This window comes from Paroedura picta, chromosome 2 (genome assembly GCF_049243985.1).
Source record: "Paroedura picta isolate Pp20150507F chromosome 2, Ppicta_v3.0, whole genome shotgun sequence".
NCBI classification, from domain to species: Eukaryota; Metazoa; Chordata; class Lepidosauria; order Squamata; family Gekkonidae; genus Paroedura; species Paroedura picta.
The window spans coordinates 99,778,695-99,794,867 of record NC_135370.1 but is presented as its reverse complement, the minus strand read 5'-3'; the positions used below and the strand labels follow the sequence as shown (position 1 = coordinate 99,794,867).

At 40.5% G+C, this 16,173-nt stretch overlaps 1 protein-coding gene across 16 annotated transcripts in view; it reads left to right on the top strand.

Moving 5' to 3' along the window:
- PPFIBP2 (PPFIB scaffold protein 2) overlaps positions 1-16,173 on the top strand; it is a 162,332-nt gene that overhangs the window by 85,850 nt on the left and 60,309 nt on the right. For 14 of the 16 annotated variants that reach the window (XM_077321869.1, XM_077321863.1, XM_077321864.1 and 11 more), the window contains 2 exons: positions 296-388; positions 6,649-6,762. In XM_077321869.1, the coding sequence (XP_077177984.1) occupies positions 296-388; positions 6,649-6,762 (207 nt within the window). Of the gene's footprint in view, positions 1-295; positions 389-6,145; positions 6,325-6,648; positions 6,763-14,305; positions 14,420-16,173 lie in introns of those variants that run through there. The other 2 variants (XM_077321878.1, XM_077321879.1) reach the window with 2 other exon arrangements.

Below are 16,173 nucleotides of genomic sequence, written 5' to 3'. Positions count from 1 at the left end.
TGATTTATTTGCATACATCCTTATCAACATTATCCAAAATACAACATGTAGAATTATATAGTGAACAATTATAACAAAAAAAATAAAAACTAGAAACCCCAAAAATAAAACATAAAAAACCACAAACTCTAAAACCAGAGCAACCAAAAAGACTACAAACGCTTCCACATTTTGTATTTTAATATTTAATGAAAAAGAAATAACCAATAGAGCCCAATGTATTTTTCACACAATAGGCACTATTGCTAGTATGATCATACTTCAACTTAATTTCTTAACTAGTGCTTCTCTTTAGTCTCAGGTGAATCATCCTGCTTCTGTCAGTAATGAAACCTATCAAGAACGCCTGTCAAGGTTAGAAGGTGACAAAGAATCCCTCATATTACAGGTATGTATTGTACAGCACTATTGACACATTCTAAAATATGTCAATATGCTTGATATTTATTATGAATGTATGTTAACAATGGAAGAAAAAAGTGGATCTATGATACATGTACTATTTTTGTTTTTTAAGTCTAGCTACTGAGTGAATGAAGTCCAGAACAATAAAATCTAAATACTTTATTCTTTTTCAATTTTTTTATTGGGTTCAAACCACATTTTCTATAAGAACAGAACTTTCCTGCCTCCCCCTTCCACCCACCATGAAATCTGTCTTGAGGAATGGTATGGGGGGTCTGCAGCAGTGAGGGAATTAGTGGAAATTGCCAATTAGTCTGGATTCAATCCATTGTCTGGAACTTTTGTTCTGAAATAAAGTCCTGAGCTACATCCATCAGATACTCACTGTAATGACATTGGAAGTCTGACTTTTATTTAATTGTTTTTAGATTATCTAGCCTGAAAGGGAGACCTGAAAAAAAATGAACGCAATGGATGTTTGTATGTATTAGAAAAATGTTGGAGCAGTTGCAGGAGTAGGGAATTTGCATTGTGAAGCATCTACTGCTAGGTCTGCATTGGCACTTTTTAATGGGCTACATATGTGTGACCAACAGCAGTATGATTACAGCTTTCTCCTGGCTGCTTCAATGTGAGTTCCATGTGAGAAGTTGTGAATAATTCTGCTGTTTAATTGTCTTAACACCTGTGTTTTCTTTGAGGTTAGTAAGTTGCAATTAACCCTGAATACATGTTACATACTCGTGAACTGTAGAAGTTGGTTGTTTATGAATAGAGACATGCCTCTGCAATGGTTGGGTTGTTGGCCTGCCAGTTGTTTTATTTTGCTTTTTTAAGGGGGGGTTGACTGTCTGATAATTCACATTCTGACCTTTAAAAAACATTCCTTTAAATACTTTTAATTCCCTTGGTACCAGGATCAGGGAAGATTTATTTGTTCTTGGTGTTAGTGAGTCAGGAGACAAATCAGTTTACAAATATCCAAACTAACATTGATTCAAGTGAGTAGCCATGCTGGCCTGAAGCAGCAGAACAAATTTAGAGTCCACTGGCACCTCTAAGATCAGCAAAGTTTTATTCAAGATATATATGAGCTTTTGTGTGCACACACACTTCCTCAGACTAAAATATAATGGGATGGAAGTAATCAGTTCATGCTTCACACTTGCCGATAAGTATGAACTTATTACTTCCATTTCATCATATTGTATCTGAGGAACTGTGTGTACACACAAAACTTCACACCTTGAATATATATGTGTTGGTCTTAAAGGTACCATTGGACTCTAAATTTGTTCCAAACCAACATATGCAATTATTCTTCATGGGGTATTCTCTGCTAGGTGAGAGAAGCTCTCTCATCAGTACAAGGTCAGGGTTAAAATATTTCATTTTCAAACTACCAACCTTATGCAGGTAGAATTTGTCTGGGGAATTTTGCAAATCACGTGGGAGATGCTGTTTTGAATAATGAAATTCTGTGTGTGAAATTCTTACAAAAATGGAATGTAACTGTCAAAGTCCCTCAAAATGGCTTAGAGCAAAAAGGTTACTTGGAAGAAAAAAAAATGGCTTTCTACCCCCTGTCCCCCCGCCCCAACCGACGCCAGGCATTATGAAATCTTAAAATTTGATCACCCAGAATTCTCAAAGCTGTTTATATTTTGGCAGGATAGAAAAATTCATACCATCAAAATGATGTCCTATGTAGTGCAAAATGTCTCTCATTAACTTCCCTCCACAAAGAGCCCTCATAAAATAACCCAACAATTTTTCATTGATGCTCATCTGATTTTTATGTGATTTGACATTACATTACGGATAAATGAGGAAGATTATAGAAGCCATCATAAAATATTGATAATGCAATATTTTAAATATAAAGATGTGTGGTATGCCACTATTATTAAGACTAAAATGGTAAAACACACTAAAATGAGGAAACACACATGCACACACACATAAAGTGTTCAAATGCTAAATCATCCCTGGAAAGCAAAATCTGCATACTGAATTAATTACATTGAAGAACTGTATGTCTATTTTTGTCTGAAGAAGATACCAAGAAAAACGTAATTACTATCATATTTTTCCTCTGCTCTTAACCATAGGGGTAGGAAAGTATTTGATCAACTGTTGATCAACTGCTTTCAGATTTTCAAGTGGAGACTGCCATTTTCTGTTTTGTACGCCCTGCAGAATTCAATGAGCTCCAACAGGGAGCTCATTTCACCAGGTGGGAGCCAGGACTAAAAAGGCCCTGGCCCTGATCAAGATCAGGCAAACCTCTCTTGGGCCAGGGGCCACTAGCTTACTAGGAGCAGCAGAACATAACACTCTTTGGGCAACATATTCAGAGAGGCAGTCTCTCAGGTATACCAGGCCTGGGCTGTAGATAACCTTAAAGATCAAAACCAGCATCTTAAAGCTAATTCAGTATTCCACTGGGAGCCAAGAAAGCTGCCTAAGCACAATGCATAAATGAGCATAAATGAGCCCTCCACAATGTTCTAGTGAGGACTCTGACAGCTGCATTTTGGACTAGCTGTAACTTCCAGAGTAGGGACAAGGGGAGGTCCACATTGACTGAATTATACAATTCTAATTTGGAGGTGATCATTGCGTGGATAATTGTGGCTAAGTGATCTGGGGCAAGGTAGGGCATTAGTAGTCTGGCCTGGCAGAGGTGAAAAAAACATCTGCTGAGCTACTGTGCTGACTTGGGCCTCCATGGAGAAAGAGGCATCAAGTGACACCCCCAGATTCCTGACTATCTGTGCAGCAGTAAACTGCACACCATCCAGTCTGGGCAAGTGCACTTCCTCCACTGGTCCCTCCCGACCCAACCACAGGGACCCATCTTCAAAGGGTACAGCTTCAGGTGATTCTGCTTTAACCAATCAACAACAGCTTCCAGACACCTGGCCAGTTGTTCGGGTAGGGGGGGCAGAATCTAGCTGGCCACTTATCAGGAGATAGAGCTGGGTGTCATCTACAAATTGATGACACCCAAGCCCAAACCTCTGGGCCAGCTGGGCAACAGGGTATATAAAGATGTTGAATAACATTAGGAAAAGGGCTGCCCCCTGGGGAACTCCCCATTAGAGCATCCGGCAACTGGATTGGTCCTCTCCAACTGCAACCTTCTGTTCTCAAGCCTGGAGAAAAGAGACTAGCCACTGTAATAAAGGTAAAGGTATCCCCTGTGCAAGCACTGAGTCATGTCTGACCCTTGGGGTGATGCCCTCTAGTGTTTTCATGGCAGACTCAATACGGGGTGTTTTGCCAGTACCTTCCCCAGCCATTACTGTTTACCCCCCAGCAAGCTGGGTACTCATTTTACCGACCTCAGAAGGATGGAAGGCTGAGTCAACCTTGAGCTGGCTGCTGGGATTGAACTCCCAGCCTCATGGGCAGAGCTTTCAGGCAACATTTCTGCTGCCTTACCACTCTGCGCCACAAGAGGCTCTTAGCCACTGTAGTACTATCCTCCATATTCCAGCATTGACAAGGCGATGGGCTAAATGGTCATGGTCTACAACGTCAAACACTGCCATGAGATCTAGCATCACAAGCAGGGCCAATCTGCTGCAGTTCAGCTGCCTTGATCAGCTCCATATTAACCAATAATATTTAAATTAAAAATATATTAACATTAATTAACCTCCACCCATTCCAGGAAACCCACCCAAGGCCATCAAGAAACCCTAGGGTTTCATTGAGAAAGCCTGATTTAGATGGTGCTGTCAGAAAGAGTCAGTAGGACCCAAATAGGGTAATGTAAAAAGTTTAAGGCATCAGGAATAGAGGAAGACACACCATGAAATTGATTGACTCAATCAAGGAAACCACTGTCCTTAATTACTTAATTTATTTATTTTATTATTTCAATTTCTAGTTTGCTGCTTTCGGCGACCGGCTTGCGGCAGGTTACATAAAATTCAATAATACAATAAAACCCATAAAATCTCATTATAACCCAATAATATTACAATAATTCCAGATGGTGAAAACCATATTCTTAACATGAAAACTTTCAGAGGCAGCATAGGGGGGCAAATGTTCAGAGCTGAGATGTAATCGCTCCAACCAGAGAGGGGACCCATAACATTGGCTCTAGCACTGGGCCTGACCATAATCCTGGTGGAAGAGCTCTGTTTTGCAGGCCCTCCGGAAACCAGAGAGCTCTCCGAGGGCCCGCAGCTTTGCAAGACTGAGGAGGTGTACTGGAGAATTCAAATAGTTATTATGTGACTTTTATGACTGGATATTTTTATCAACCCAGTCTCTGTGTATTTTACAAATGTTAAGCTTCTGATCAGCAGTTACTTTTCAGTTTCAGCAAAAAAATTCACAGAAAGTTCTCTACAGCAGTGGTCCCCAACCACCGAGCCGGCACTGGGCCGCAGCTCCCTGTCCCCGCCCCCTCCCCCACAGTCAGAAACTTCCCAGACCCCAAGCAAATCGGCCGCCAAAGCAGCTGATTACCTTGCAGCCTGGCAAGCTTCTTTTTGCGGGAGGGGGGAAGAGGAAAGAGCGGCTGCCAGCGCATTTGTGTATGCGTGGGAGTGCCGCGCATGTGCATTTGCGCCATGTGTGGCCGCAAATGGGCATAAGAAAGATTTATGCAATCTGAAGAGAAACCAGAGTAAACCAGAAATGGGCATGCACGGCAGTTTTACGCATGCACAGAAGTGCTGCGCATGCACATTTGTGGCCGCACATGGCGCAAACGTGCATGTGCAGCACTCCCTGCATGCGTGCACGCGTGCATGTGCGGATCGCCCTCCCCTGCTCTACAGCATGTTTCTGGCATGATATAAATTATCTGTCAAACTAGTCCTACTTCTGAGAAAAAAATTAAGTTGTTGAGATATACTTTGCAAAGCCATACATTGTTGTTCTTTCAGACTACAACTGTTTTTGTAAACAATTGTTTACAAAGAAATTGTGTGTGACATGAATGTCCTGATATGGGTAGGAAAGCCCTCTATTCCAATTTACAAAATTTTTGTCAATTGCTAGAGGGGATTAATTTTCTCTATAAGCGAGGAGTCACGTCACAGCCTGTGTTTATATATGACCGGGCTTGCTTTGCAACAGCTTTCTTCTTCCTAAATCTAGATTGTCTGAAAAAGCCTACAATTATCCACTTTTCCCCAAGTATGAATGATGTCTCTCTCATGACTCACTCTTCTGCAATATTTCTTTCCGGATTTTTATTAATACCAAACTTTTCAGAAAAGAAGGAAGGAGACAGATATCCTTAGTAGATCTTTGGAGCTTTAAATATAACAGGTTAGAATAAACTTGGCTTAATCAGACAAATTTCTGGAGTTGGTTGTTGCTACCATACAGAACTGTTTTGACAGGACAATTTGACATAGGTTGGTGTTAAATTTGGGCTGATTTCAGTCATTCATGTTGTTTTCTCTGGCAGTGGATGACACTATTCTTACAGTTCCCTAAGAGCTATTACTAATTCTTTCTTTCACAGCAAACCATGGCCTGAACTTTTCATTCATGTTTTAGCTTGTAATGCTGCCACTGTTAAGACATGTCCTTTGCATACTAGTTACAAAAGCTTTACTGATTGGTGAGTTGTTTTCCTGTTCTTGTAAGAAGTAAAGTAATTGGTTGGCATCCTGAAGAGTTTTTTCAATGATTTTTCTCTCTGTTTAAGGAAAGGAGAACTGGCAAAAGCTGAAAGGGTTATACACGTTCTGAGCCTACTTATTAACAGTCTTCTACAAGGGATTTTTGTTTCTCTAAAGGTTATGTACTGTAAACGCTAGTGCATGACTTTCAGTTCTCCTTTTCATACACATTTTTCTAGCCTTCCCCCCTCCTTTCTGTTTTAAAATTGGCCCAACAAATGCAGACAATCTCTTCAAAGCCTATCATAATGGATATTTGAAGGTAAGAATCAAATCGTCCTTTTGAAAATAGTCAGGTGTTTAACAGCTTCTGATGATACAGTGAATGTAGATATGGTGAGAGAACCACTGTGGTGTAGAGGATGGTATACTGGAATAGGCCTGGGGAGACCTGAATCCATTTGTTCATTCTGAGATAACCCACTTTGTTACAAAGAAGAGAAAAGGTTGCCCCCATATGAATCACTCTGTAGTCTTTGGATGAAAGTTGGAATAGAAAAATTATTAAGGGCAGGCATATAAGACTAATTTATTTGTTCTTTTAAAATGTTCTCTCTTTTGAAATATTATTTTCCCCCAATTACAGGTGAGCGTTCTCACAGACCAGGTGGAGGCCCAGGGAGAAAAAATCCGAGACCTTGAAGTTTGTCTTGAAGGACACCAGCTCAAGCTTAATGCTACAGAGGAAATGCTTCAACAGGTAGGGATGTGGAACTACTTTGGAACAGGCAAAATCTATATACCAAGTTTGTTGAGTAAATGAATGAGAATTACCTGTGCCGCCAGCCTCCATGCAAATTGATTAAAAATGACACAGTATTTACTTCCTCGGGGTGGGATACATTTCAGTTGTATAGACCTATAAGCAGTAGACGTGTAATAGGATACCGCTGTGTGTATTATTCATTATAGTCTGACAAAGAAGGCAACAAGCTGGCTCAACGGGGCTGAAAACCTGTTAGACTGGTTTGATCTCCAGAGGTGAATTCAATAAAGTTGATGGCTTTGAAGCAGTTTCTCTTTGAAACTGAATAAACTTTCAAGATTAAAATAATCAAATGTGGGCAGTTATAGATTTTTAAAAGCTTTCTGTGCTGTCTTAGCTGGAAATGTATGGCAGCTGGCTCCTTTCCCGTAGCCATGGGCTGGCAAAAGTTACAGTGTTATAGGAGACCTGAACTTGGTCGTTTGCTGCAGCAGGCAGGGAAGGATTTGTTTTCGAACCCAAAGAATCCGTAACTTCCTGACGCAAATGGTAGAACTGGATGGTGTGCAACACCAAGTGGGACGGATCAGCTCCTTCTGAGTGCCTCGAAGCTTGGAGGTGCCTTTTGAACTTCATGTAATTAAGCGCCCGATCTTATCTTTTGTTGAACTGAACACAAGTCTTTGGCCCTCTTTTCTTCCTCTGGCTCTGGTAGCTGAATGTGAAATAGTGGTTCACTATTAGGAGTTCCCAGCCCTGTTTTCTCCTTCAGACCTCACAAGGCTATGTAGTCAGAATGCTGCGAAAACCTTCTTCTCTAATGTGTTAAAGTAAACTTTACCGAAGAAAGAAAGTGCAGTAAGTGAAACTATTAGATAATATCGTCTGCTTCAAGGGAGGTTTAATTTAAAGTTTTGATGGCAATCCTGGAACTGAGGATAAGCTCCTAGAAGTCTGTTTGCTTTCTCTGAGTAAGTCCAAACTTCTTTCACTGCCACAAACACACTCGATTGCTTGAGAAAAAGCTACTGTCTGTCTGCTTATGTCCCCTATCTATGGTATGGGGATGATAATTCAGAACTATTTTACACTGGGCTGTAAGAGCCATAACAAGACAATGCATAGGAGGTACTGTGAGCATTCTTCAGGGTCCAGTGTGGTGCAATCAGTTCAAAGCGAGACTGACCAATAGCATTCACTGGTGGGAATCTCCTTCTTGGCTGTATATATGTTGGTGAGTTTTTTTTGTTTTTGTTTGGGGGGGGGTCCTCAGTTCTGTTTTAGTTCTCTTGTACCTATGAGCTGGGGTCAATAAAGAGCTGAAATGAACTCACAGTGTCCGTGCTTCCTGAGCCCACGGATTTAACACCTCTGCAGGCATTTCATTGGTATTCTGTTTACATGGAGCCTACCAGCCCTGTGGAGCAGAATGTGATTCATTCATGTCTTCTAGTTTTCTCTGTTGCATTCTCATAACAAACTTTTGTTCTGCCCATTCATGTATCCAAATCAACCCAGTTTTGCATCCTTTAACTTACTATCAACAGATTCATAGTGCTTCTCTTGCTTCTTAATTTGCTGCTTGATTATCACAAATTTATGCAACATGCACTGTACATTTCCATTCTGTCTATTGCCAGTTTAGCTATTTCTTTCATCTTTGTTGTATAACATTTAAACTAAGCAAGTGGAAATCCATTAGGTCTCCAGAATGGCTAAGCACATGCTTTATTTTCATGTATTGCTATAAACGAATCAGCTTTTGTTTTCAGTGTTGTTCTTGTGATGCTAGTTTCATCTGTCCTTCTTTAACCTTTCTGGGAACAAAATAAGTTCTGCTTTGTTTGATAATACTATAAGAAGAAAGCATTTGCAACTAACCAATGTTGAAAATTTTCATAGTGCTCAGTTTTCAGTATGGTGATTTATATTTCTAGAGGCTTGCATAATAAAGAAATCTGTCTGCCACTGTGTTTTTTTAAAATTTGTTTGTATGTGTTTACACTATTTGCTCCTTTGACCTGATGCAATTTCAGGTTATTTTTTTAACTTGAAAGTTTGCTTTACTACATGATCCCAGCCAATTAGGAATCATATAATAACCAACCAGGAAAAACGAAGTCTGCCATTAGCTATGACATACATAAGCTTTATGAAAGGGAGGGCTAATAATGGGCAAGGACTGCCAAGCCCCCAAGGGGGTGGGAGATCCCCTGCCCTCAGCTCCTGTTGCCTGCTGCCACTCTGAGTGGCAGCATGAGAAAAATAAAGAGGGAAAAAGCACCAAGGGTCAACAGTAGCTCTAAGGATTGTCAGAAACTCTATGGTGTTTACCATTGCTTGGTGACCTTATATGTGCTATGGAGGGAATGGTAAACAAAAAACATTAGGTTAATGCCCTTTGGTACAAACTTTTTGCTGGGTTGGGGAGTGGCAGTGGATATATGCTATCAGTAGACTTATAAACCTAAATGTTGCCCGCTGGGAAAATTGGGGACCACATGTTGGCATCACAATGTGTGGTGTCACTTCCAGTGGAAAAATTAAAAGTGACATCATGGGATGCTCTAGGATTTACAAAAAGAAAAAAGAAAATGCTGTGGCTGGCATGCCAGTCGTTGCTCCTAAATTGTTCTTGGGGGTTGCCAAGCAGCAACCTGGCAGCTCAAGTGATGAGGTGAGGTGAGGCGGAGTAAAGAAAGATTGGGAAGGCAGATTGTATGTTAATGCATTGCAGGTGGAGAGAGAATGTGTTACATATAGAAGGAAGACTGATAAGTTTTAAGGAAAGGGGGAATAAAGGGAAAGGAAGAAAAATAATGTAGTAAAGGTCTAGAGCAGGATTTCTTGATGGCGCTGGAAGGGTTTCCCAAATGATGGGAGTTAATTTGTTATATATTTTTAAAAAATTGTTAAACATTTTTTGGATGATATGACCATATATGGTCATGTCTACCCACCCACCCCCTCCCAAAATGGCCAATGATGGGCCTGGAGGGGGGGTGGGAAGGGGAGGGGCCCCAGGTGGGCATATACACAGCTATGCTTCTCAACTATATTCTTCCTGATTGCGCCACTTCTAGGGTTTCTCAAACTCTGAAGAATGTTTCAGGGATTTCTCAACGGTAACACAGTTAAGAAAAACTGAACTAGAAACATAGACATGAAAAAGAATTCACCATATGGCTTCTATTAGTATGACTGGTATGTTGTTTGCCTCATTAATCTTGGGGTTAATTATTATTTGCCAGTGTACAAGTATATACAACAAATGGTGGCTCAATCTTCCCTCAGACATTTAAAAGGAATGTTACTTGGTGTTTTCTTAAAATATCAGCATTAAAACTTTTTGGAATACGTAGGATTGTTTTTCATAATAGCATCTTATTTTTTATTGAAAGCAAGTTTCTGAGTTTAGTCATCTAAGTTTTGTTTTGGCTTTTCTTGTGTCCTTCCTAGTATAGACTTTATTAACATTCTTGCTCTAGCAGACCCTTCTACTCAGCGTAGTCATGGAACAGTTGGTGTAACTAAATTTACAGGGTAATTTTGGGATATGGCTACTTGCCAGGTGTTACAAGGGCCCTTTCCACTTTTGCTTTCTACATCCTCTTTCTCTTCCTTCTCATGTACTTGCAGCAAATATTTGTCACACGATTTGAAATGTTTCTTATACAGAGACTACTGATTAGAGCAATGGTTCCCCAACTTTTTCAGGCTGCTGCCTCCTTGGCCCCCAGGTGGCGTCCCTGCTCCCCCCCCCCTCACACACACACTCATGCACATACAAATACACACATCTTTCCTGGTGTTAGGTCTACTGTTAATTCAGAACATACTGTATCACCTACATTTCTTTTTTGGTTGTTGTGCAGTGGCCATATTTTAGTCAGGAGAAAATATATCTTTGGAAAAGTCATTTATAAATGAGAAAGACAGATGGGGAAAAGAGAGAGAGAAAGAGAAGCAAGTAATGGAAAATCCCATGGCCAGAGGAGGTTTTCAACAGGAGGATTCCTAACATAGTTGGAGACCTGGCCACTCTGTGATGTCCACTACTCCTTTTCAGAAGTGCCCACTACCTGAACAGCATTGGGTCTATACCAGGGATCCCCAGCCTTTTTCAGTCCATGGGCACATTTTGAATTCTGAAAAAGGGTAGCCACAGGAAAAATAGCTGCCATAGGAGGTACAGCCCATCACTGTGGGAAATAAGACAGAGAGAGAGAGAGAGAGAGAGCACGTGCAGAGAACAAGAGGAATATTTTTTTAATGCTGTGGGAAAGAGAGAAATTAAAAGTTAAAGTTTTACACAACAAAATATGTTTAATTTTTTCCCCAGCAAAACATAACAAAAATCATATATAAAAATAACTTTGGGGCAAGATATTTTTAATCTGCATTTCAATAATACAAGTCCAAAAGAACTGTACATTTAGAAATTATGAGTTCTGATCTGGGAATTTAAAAAAATATGAAGATATAAGGTCCACGGAAAAATTCAATTGAGGAAGGTTTCATAAGAATCATTAGTTTGATTTCAAGTAGCTGCCATAATCAGTATTCTCCCATGCAGTAAGCCCTAGTATCCATAGAGTATTGCTGACTGATGATGATGATGATGATGATGATGATGATGATGATGATGATGATTTTTAGGCCACCCTTCCTAGCCAGCTAGCTAGCTCGTGGTGGCTAACAACATACATACAATTACAATATCAAATCAGTAAAACATTCTATTAACCCTTCCCCTTCAGCCTCCACCCCCTTACCAAGCTACCAGTTTTCTGCTAAATGAATCCAGAGCCATATAACAACAACAGGGCACTGGAGGATGGGCTAGAGCTTCCTCCAGCTGGCCTCAACCAAGCACCTGATGGAAGAGCTCTGTCTTACAGGCCCTGCGGAACTGAGTTCCATTAGCTCTTCTGGGAGTTCATTCCATCAGACAGGGGCCAGAGCCAGGCGCACCTCACGAGGGCCAGGGATCTCCAACTAGCGCAAGGCTTTGTGGGGGGCATAGGGAGTTAAATGGGCCCTCAAATAGATTGGGCCCTGACCGCAAATAACCTTAGAGCTCAAAACCAACACCTAGAACTTGATCCAGTATTCAATTGGTTACCAATGCAGCTGCCTCAACGCAGGCTGAATGTGGGCTCTCCATGGTGTTCTGCATTTTGCACCAACTGCAGTTTCCAGATCAAGGACTAGGGCAGGCCAGCCTAGAGCAAATTACAGAAATTCAGTCTGGAGATGACGATTGCATGGAACACTGTGGTGAGGTGCTCCTGGGACAGATAGGGCACTAATTGCTGTGCCTGGTGCTGGTGGAAAAATGCCTGCTGGGCTACTCTGGTGACCTGAGCCTCCAATGACAAGGAGGCATCCAGAATCACCCCCAAATTCCTGGCTTTAGGAATGGGTACAAAGAATGGCATTCAGAAATTATCAGTCAACATAAATTAAGTTCAGAGTAATGACTGGGTGATCTTATCAAACTCTGCCTCAGTCAGTTTCTGGCAGAGATTGTAAAATATGACTCAAGGAGGGATGTGACTGAGGTTTGGAAAATCATGCATGGCATTAAAATAGCCAGTAAAGAAATATTTCTCCTGCTCATATTATAATATACTCACATTATCCAGGACACATGAATGAAAGTAGTTCTTCACACAGTGCATAGTTAATTTACAGCATTCATAAGATGTGGGGATGGCCACCAACATAGAGGGCTTTAAAAAGGATTAGGCAAATTCATGTAGATTAGACATATTATTGCTATGCAATCTAAATGAAATAGCCATGAACAGATGCAGGAAACCTGTGAAGTACCAAGCACTAATGACAAATAGGGGAAGGCTATTGCCCTCATGCTTTCCTTGTCATTTTCCAGGACTACCTAGCTTGCTGCAGTTGGAAGGTGCGCTGTATCAAAGGCTGCAGATAAAGTTGATTAGATGAAAGTTGACTAGATGGACCTTTGATCTGATCAAGCAAAGCTATGTGTGAGTTATAACTCATAATACAAAAGCAGTGAGTGCATGTGTGTTTTACATTTGACCTGGCAGTAGAGTATTATACACGCACTCCTCCCACACACATTGCTTCAGATGCCACAAGAAATGTACAGTTCTGTGGAAACACCATGAGTCAAAATGCATTGTGATCTGTGATGAAATGTAGACATGGGTTTTTCCTCTTGATTGTCCTCTCCCCCCCCCCCCCAGTTCTGGTCTGCAAGCAAGGTTCATCACAAGCATCATCTTACCTTTGCATTGTAACTGAAATATCTCCAATAATTATGAGGTTGTAGCTTAGACTTTCTGTGGGACTTTTATTTCCTACTTTCCAACCAAAGTTGGCATTGCTGTACTCAACAATTTAGTTTATACCTAGCAATAAATCCTGTTAGGATCTGACTAGATATAAGTGATGTTTTAGGAGAAGAGGGCTTTTTTTTTCTTGCACCGTTTGTGTGATGTTCCCTTTTATTTGCAAATCAGGAATAGGACACTCACTCAGGTTTTTACAGCAGAGACAAGTATGTTCAAAATAACATCCATTTATTAGCAAGAAGATACAGGGAGGGGAGCAGATGGCTTCATGATAAGGGAGTTCTTGCAGTTTGCAGTTCTAAATAACAAGTAATAGTGACTGACCAAGGACTCTACTCCATAAGACTGAAATCAACACACATAAGTATCAGAGGGGAAGAAACAACAGTTACAATGTAATGGGTGGAATAAATGCATTTCAGGTTGTTTATTTCATTTATACTTGTCCTTTTTTGAATGGATACCAGAAGTGGCTTATGTTGCTCTCTCCTTGACTTTATGCTCATAACATCCCGCGAGGTAATTTAAGCTTGAGAGTGTGTGGCTGTCCCAAAGTTGCCCAATAAGATTTCATGGCAATTTGAGGATTTAAACCTGTGCCTCCTAATTGCTAGACCACACTAAAATTGGAGATTTTTTCCCAGTGGCTGTACACGTTGTTTAAGTGAAGTAATGCTTGTGACTGTTATCATCATTGGCTCATGTGTAAACCATTGGGCTTAGTTTCTGTTGGGAAACATGTAATGTCCGAAGGCAGCTTTTGTGATGCTGAGCAGGCTTGAGTCTGGTCCGTGCCTCAATGGGTGACTTCAGTGATGCGTCACCTTGGAACTTCATGTAAAATAAATCAGTTTGGGGATATTTGCTCTGTTTAATTTTTCAAGTCATGTTTCCTGGTTTAATTCAGTTATGGAAGTCCTGTCCCACTCCTGATACCGTAGACTGGTTGAGATTATTCAGTGGCAATGCATTTCTGATCTTTGTTGCATTAGCTCCAGTAGGTTTGGGGTTTCAACCTTGGTGAGCTATGCCTTAAGTTATTCCTTAAGTTATATGCAGACAACTAAATACTCGAAGAGTCAGTCATCTTTCAAGTTCAGTGCATTCTAGTTTTCCTTGGCTTCCTGATATGTAAACACTGAACTGCAAGGCACTGCCTATTACTGTGCAATCTTAAAATGGTGCAAGCCAGCTACATTCTCAGCTGTGTTTTCTCTTAAGTGAATATCCTGTTTCTGCCACAGCTGACATACAACTCTTGCAAAATGCTGCCCTTGTACTATGTGTGATCCTTGCTGAATTTTTCACATCAGGTAGGACTCTGTCCTCATTGTTTCTGAGTTGCTTTAACTAAGGAATGAAAAGCACCAGCATTGTCAGAAGTACATTTTCTGTCAACTGTGGGTGAAATGCTGCCTGTGTAAAGAGGGAAGACTCCTTTTACGACTCTTTTCATTGTATGTCATGGTTTTCTGCCTGTTCAAAGGGGGATTTGCTCACTCTAGCTACCTCTGTGTATGTGTGTTTAAACTATGAGGCTTCTGAACTACACCTTTCAATCTAAAGGGCTGGGATGATTAATTTGCTTCCTCAAAAACTGTAAATGATTCTAGAGTTGGATATCAAGGCTTTGCTGCTGCTGCTGTATAATGTTTTCATCATGCTTAGATTCTGTTGGGAGTATTAAGCATTCCTTCAGTTCAACAGTGAATGTGATGACTTTTCTCTCTGTGGCTTAGAAATGAATCCAGACGTAGTGACACAATTCAGACCTAATACGTGGCAGTATTTTTGCTTGGGTTGCATGCTATGTAATGTTTTGTGTATGATTAATAGGTTTGAATGTGCACCTCTTGGAAGGAATTTTCTACCTACTTTGATCTCTAAAAATACCATGTATATAGTAGTCGGAATTAAAAAATGGTATCTTTAAAACACATCAAACTATATAGATCGTATTTTGTATGGTTTCCTCGTCACTGCATTCTGTTTTTAAAATCCTCAGTGTCCAAAATTCAGCAGTGCACATGATACGTATTATCTCTCCACTTCAAAAGCAATAATGCAAATTTTAACTGTTACTTCGTACAAGTCCATATTTTTTCAAGCTTTGTTTGAATTGCATCATAATACTGAAATACTCTGTAATTTCCTCATAACAAAGGGGGTCATATTCCACTAATTAACTCTTGAACATAGTCATCCGTTTGAAAATGGAAATAATTACTTCCATGTGTTAGCAAGTGCAATATGTTATTTTCTGTAAGCTGTACTTTTATATAATTTTAGTTCAGCATCCTTTCTGGACCACAGCCTCATCTGTTTAAAATTAGAACTACCCCACTGAAATATAATTTGGCCTTGTCCTTCTATTTTTGAGGCAGAGATTGATCTGTGGTGGAATGACATGCTGTCAGGTGGATAAGGATGTATATGTGATCTAGATGCTGTCGTTAAACTGTGTTAAACATTTCTTACATTTGCACCATTGGCAGAGCAGTCCTATGTAGACTTATTCCAGAAATCAGTGAGTTTATACTGGAATAACTCTGCATAGGATGGATTACACTGAAAATTCCACAAAAGGGGTGTTCATTCTTCTCAATGAATATATAAAGAAAAATCAAGTGTGTGGTATACATGGCTTGTATGTGTGTTCACTGTAATTTGTAAATATTTATTAATTAATTATTTTATTTATATTTATTTTTGTTGACCGCCACTTCCAGACTGAGCTAGCTCATGGCAGTTCACAATAATACCCAAATAAAAAATTGAAAAGAATAAATTCCCAGGTGGCATAGTCCAGTACCCTGTCCAGTACCCTGTCCAGTACCCTGCACTCACTGCTAGTCTGCCTCGGGAGAGGGGGACTCTCTGCCCTAGATGTTCAGGGTGACTTGAGGAAGGACCCTCGATCTTCTGCACACTGGCCTCAACCAAATGCCTGGTGGAAGAGCTGGTGAACCACCCTGATCCAGCTGGCACCGAAGATCATCCATCAAGGTGACCAGCACTGTCTCCACCCCATGGCCAGTACAGAAACCCAAGGGCCGAAGTTTCATCC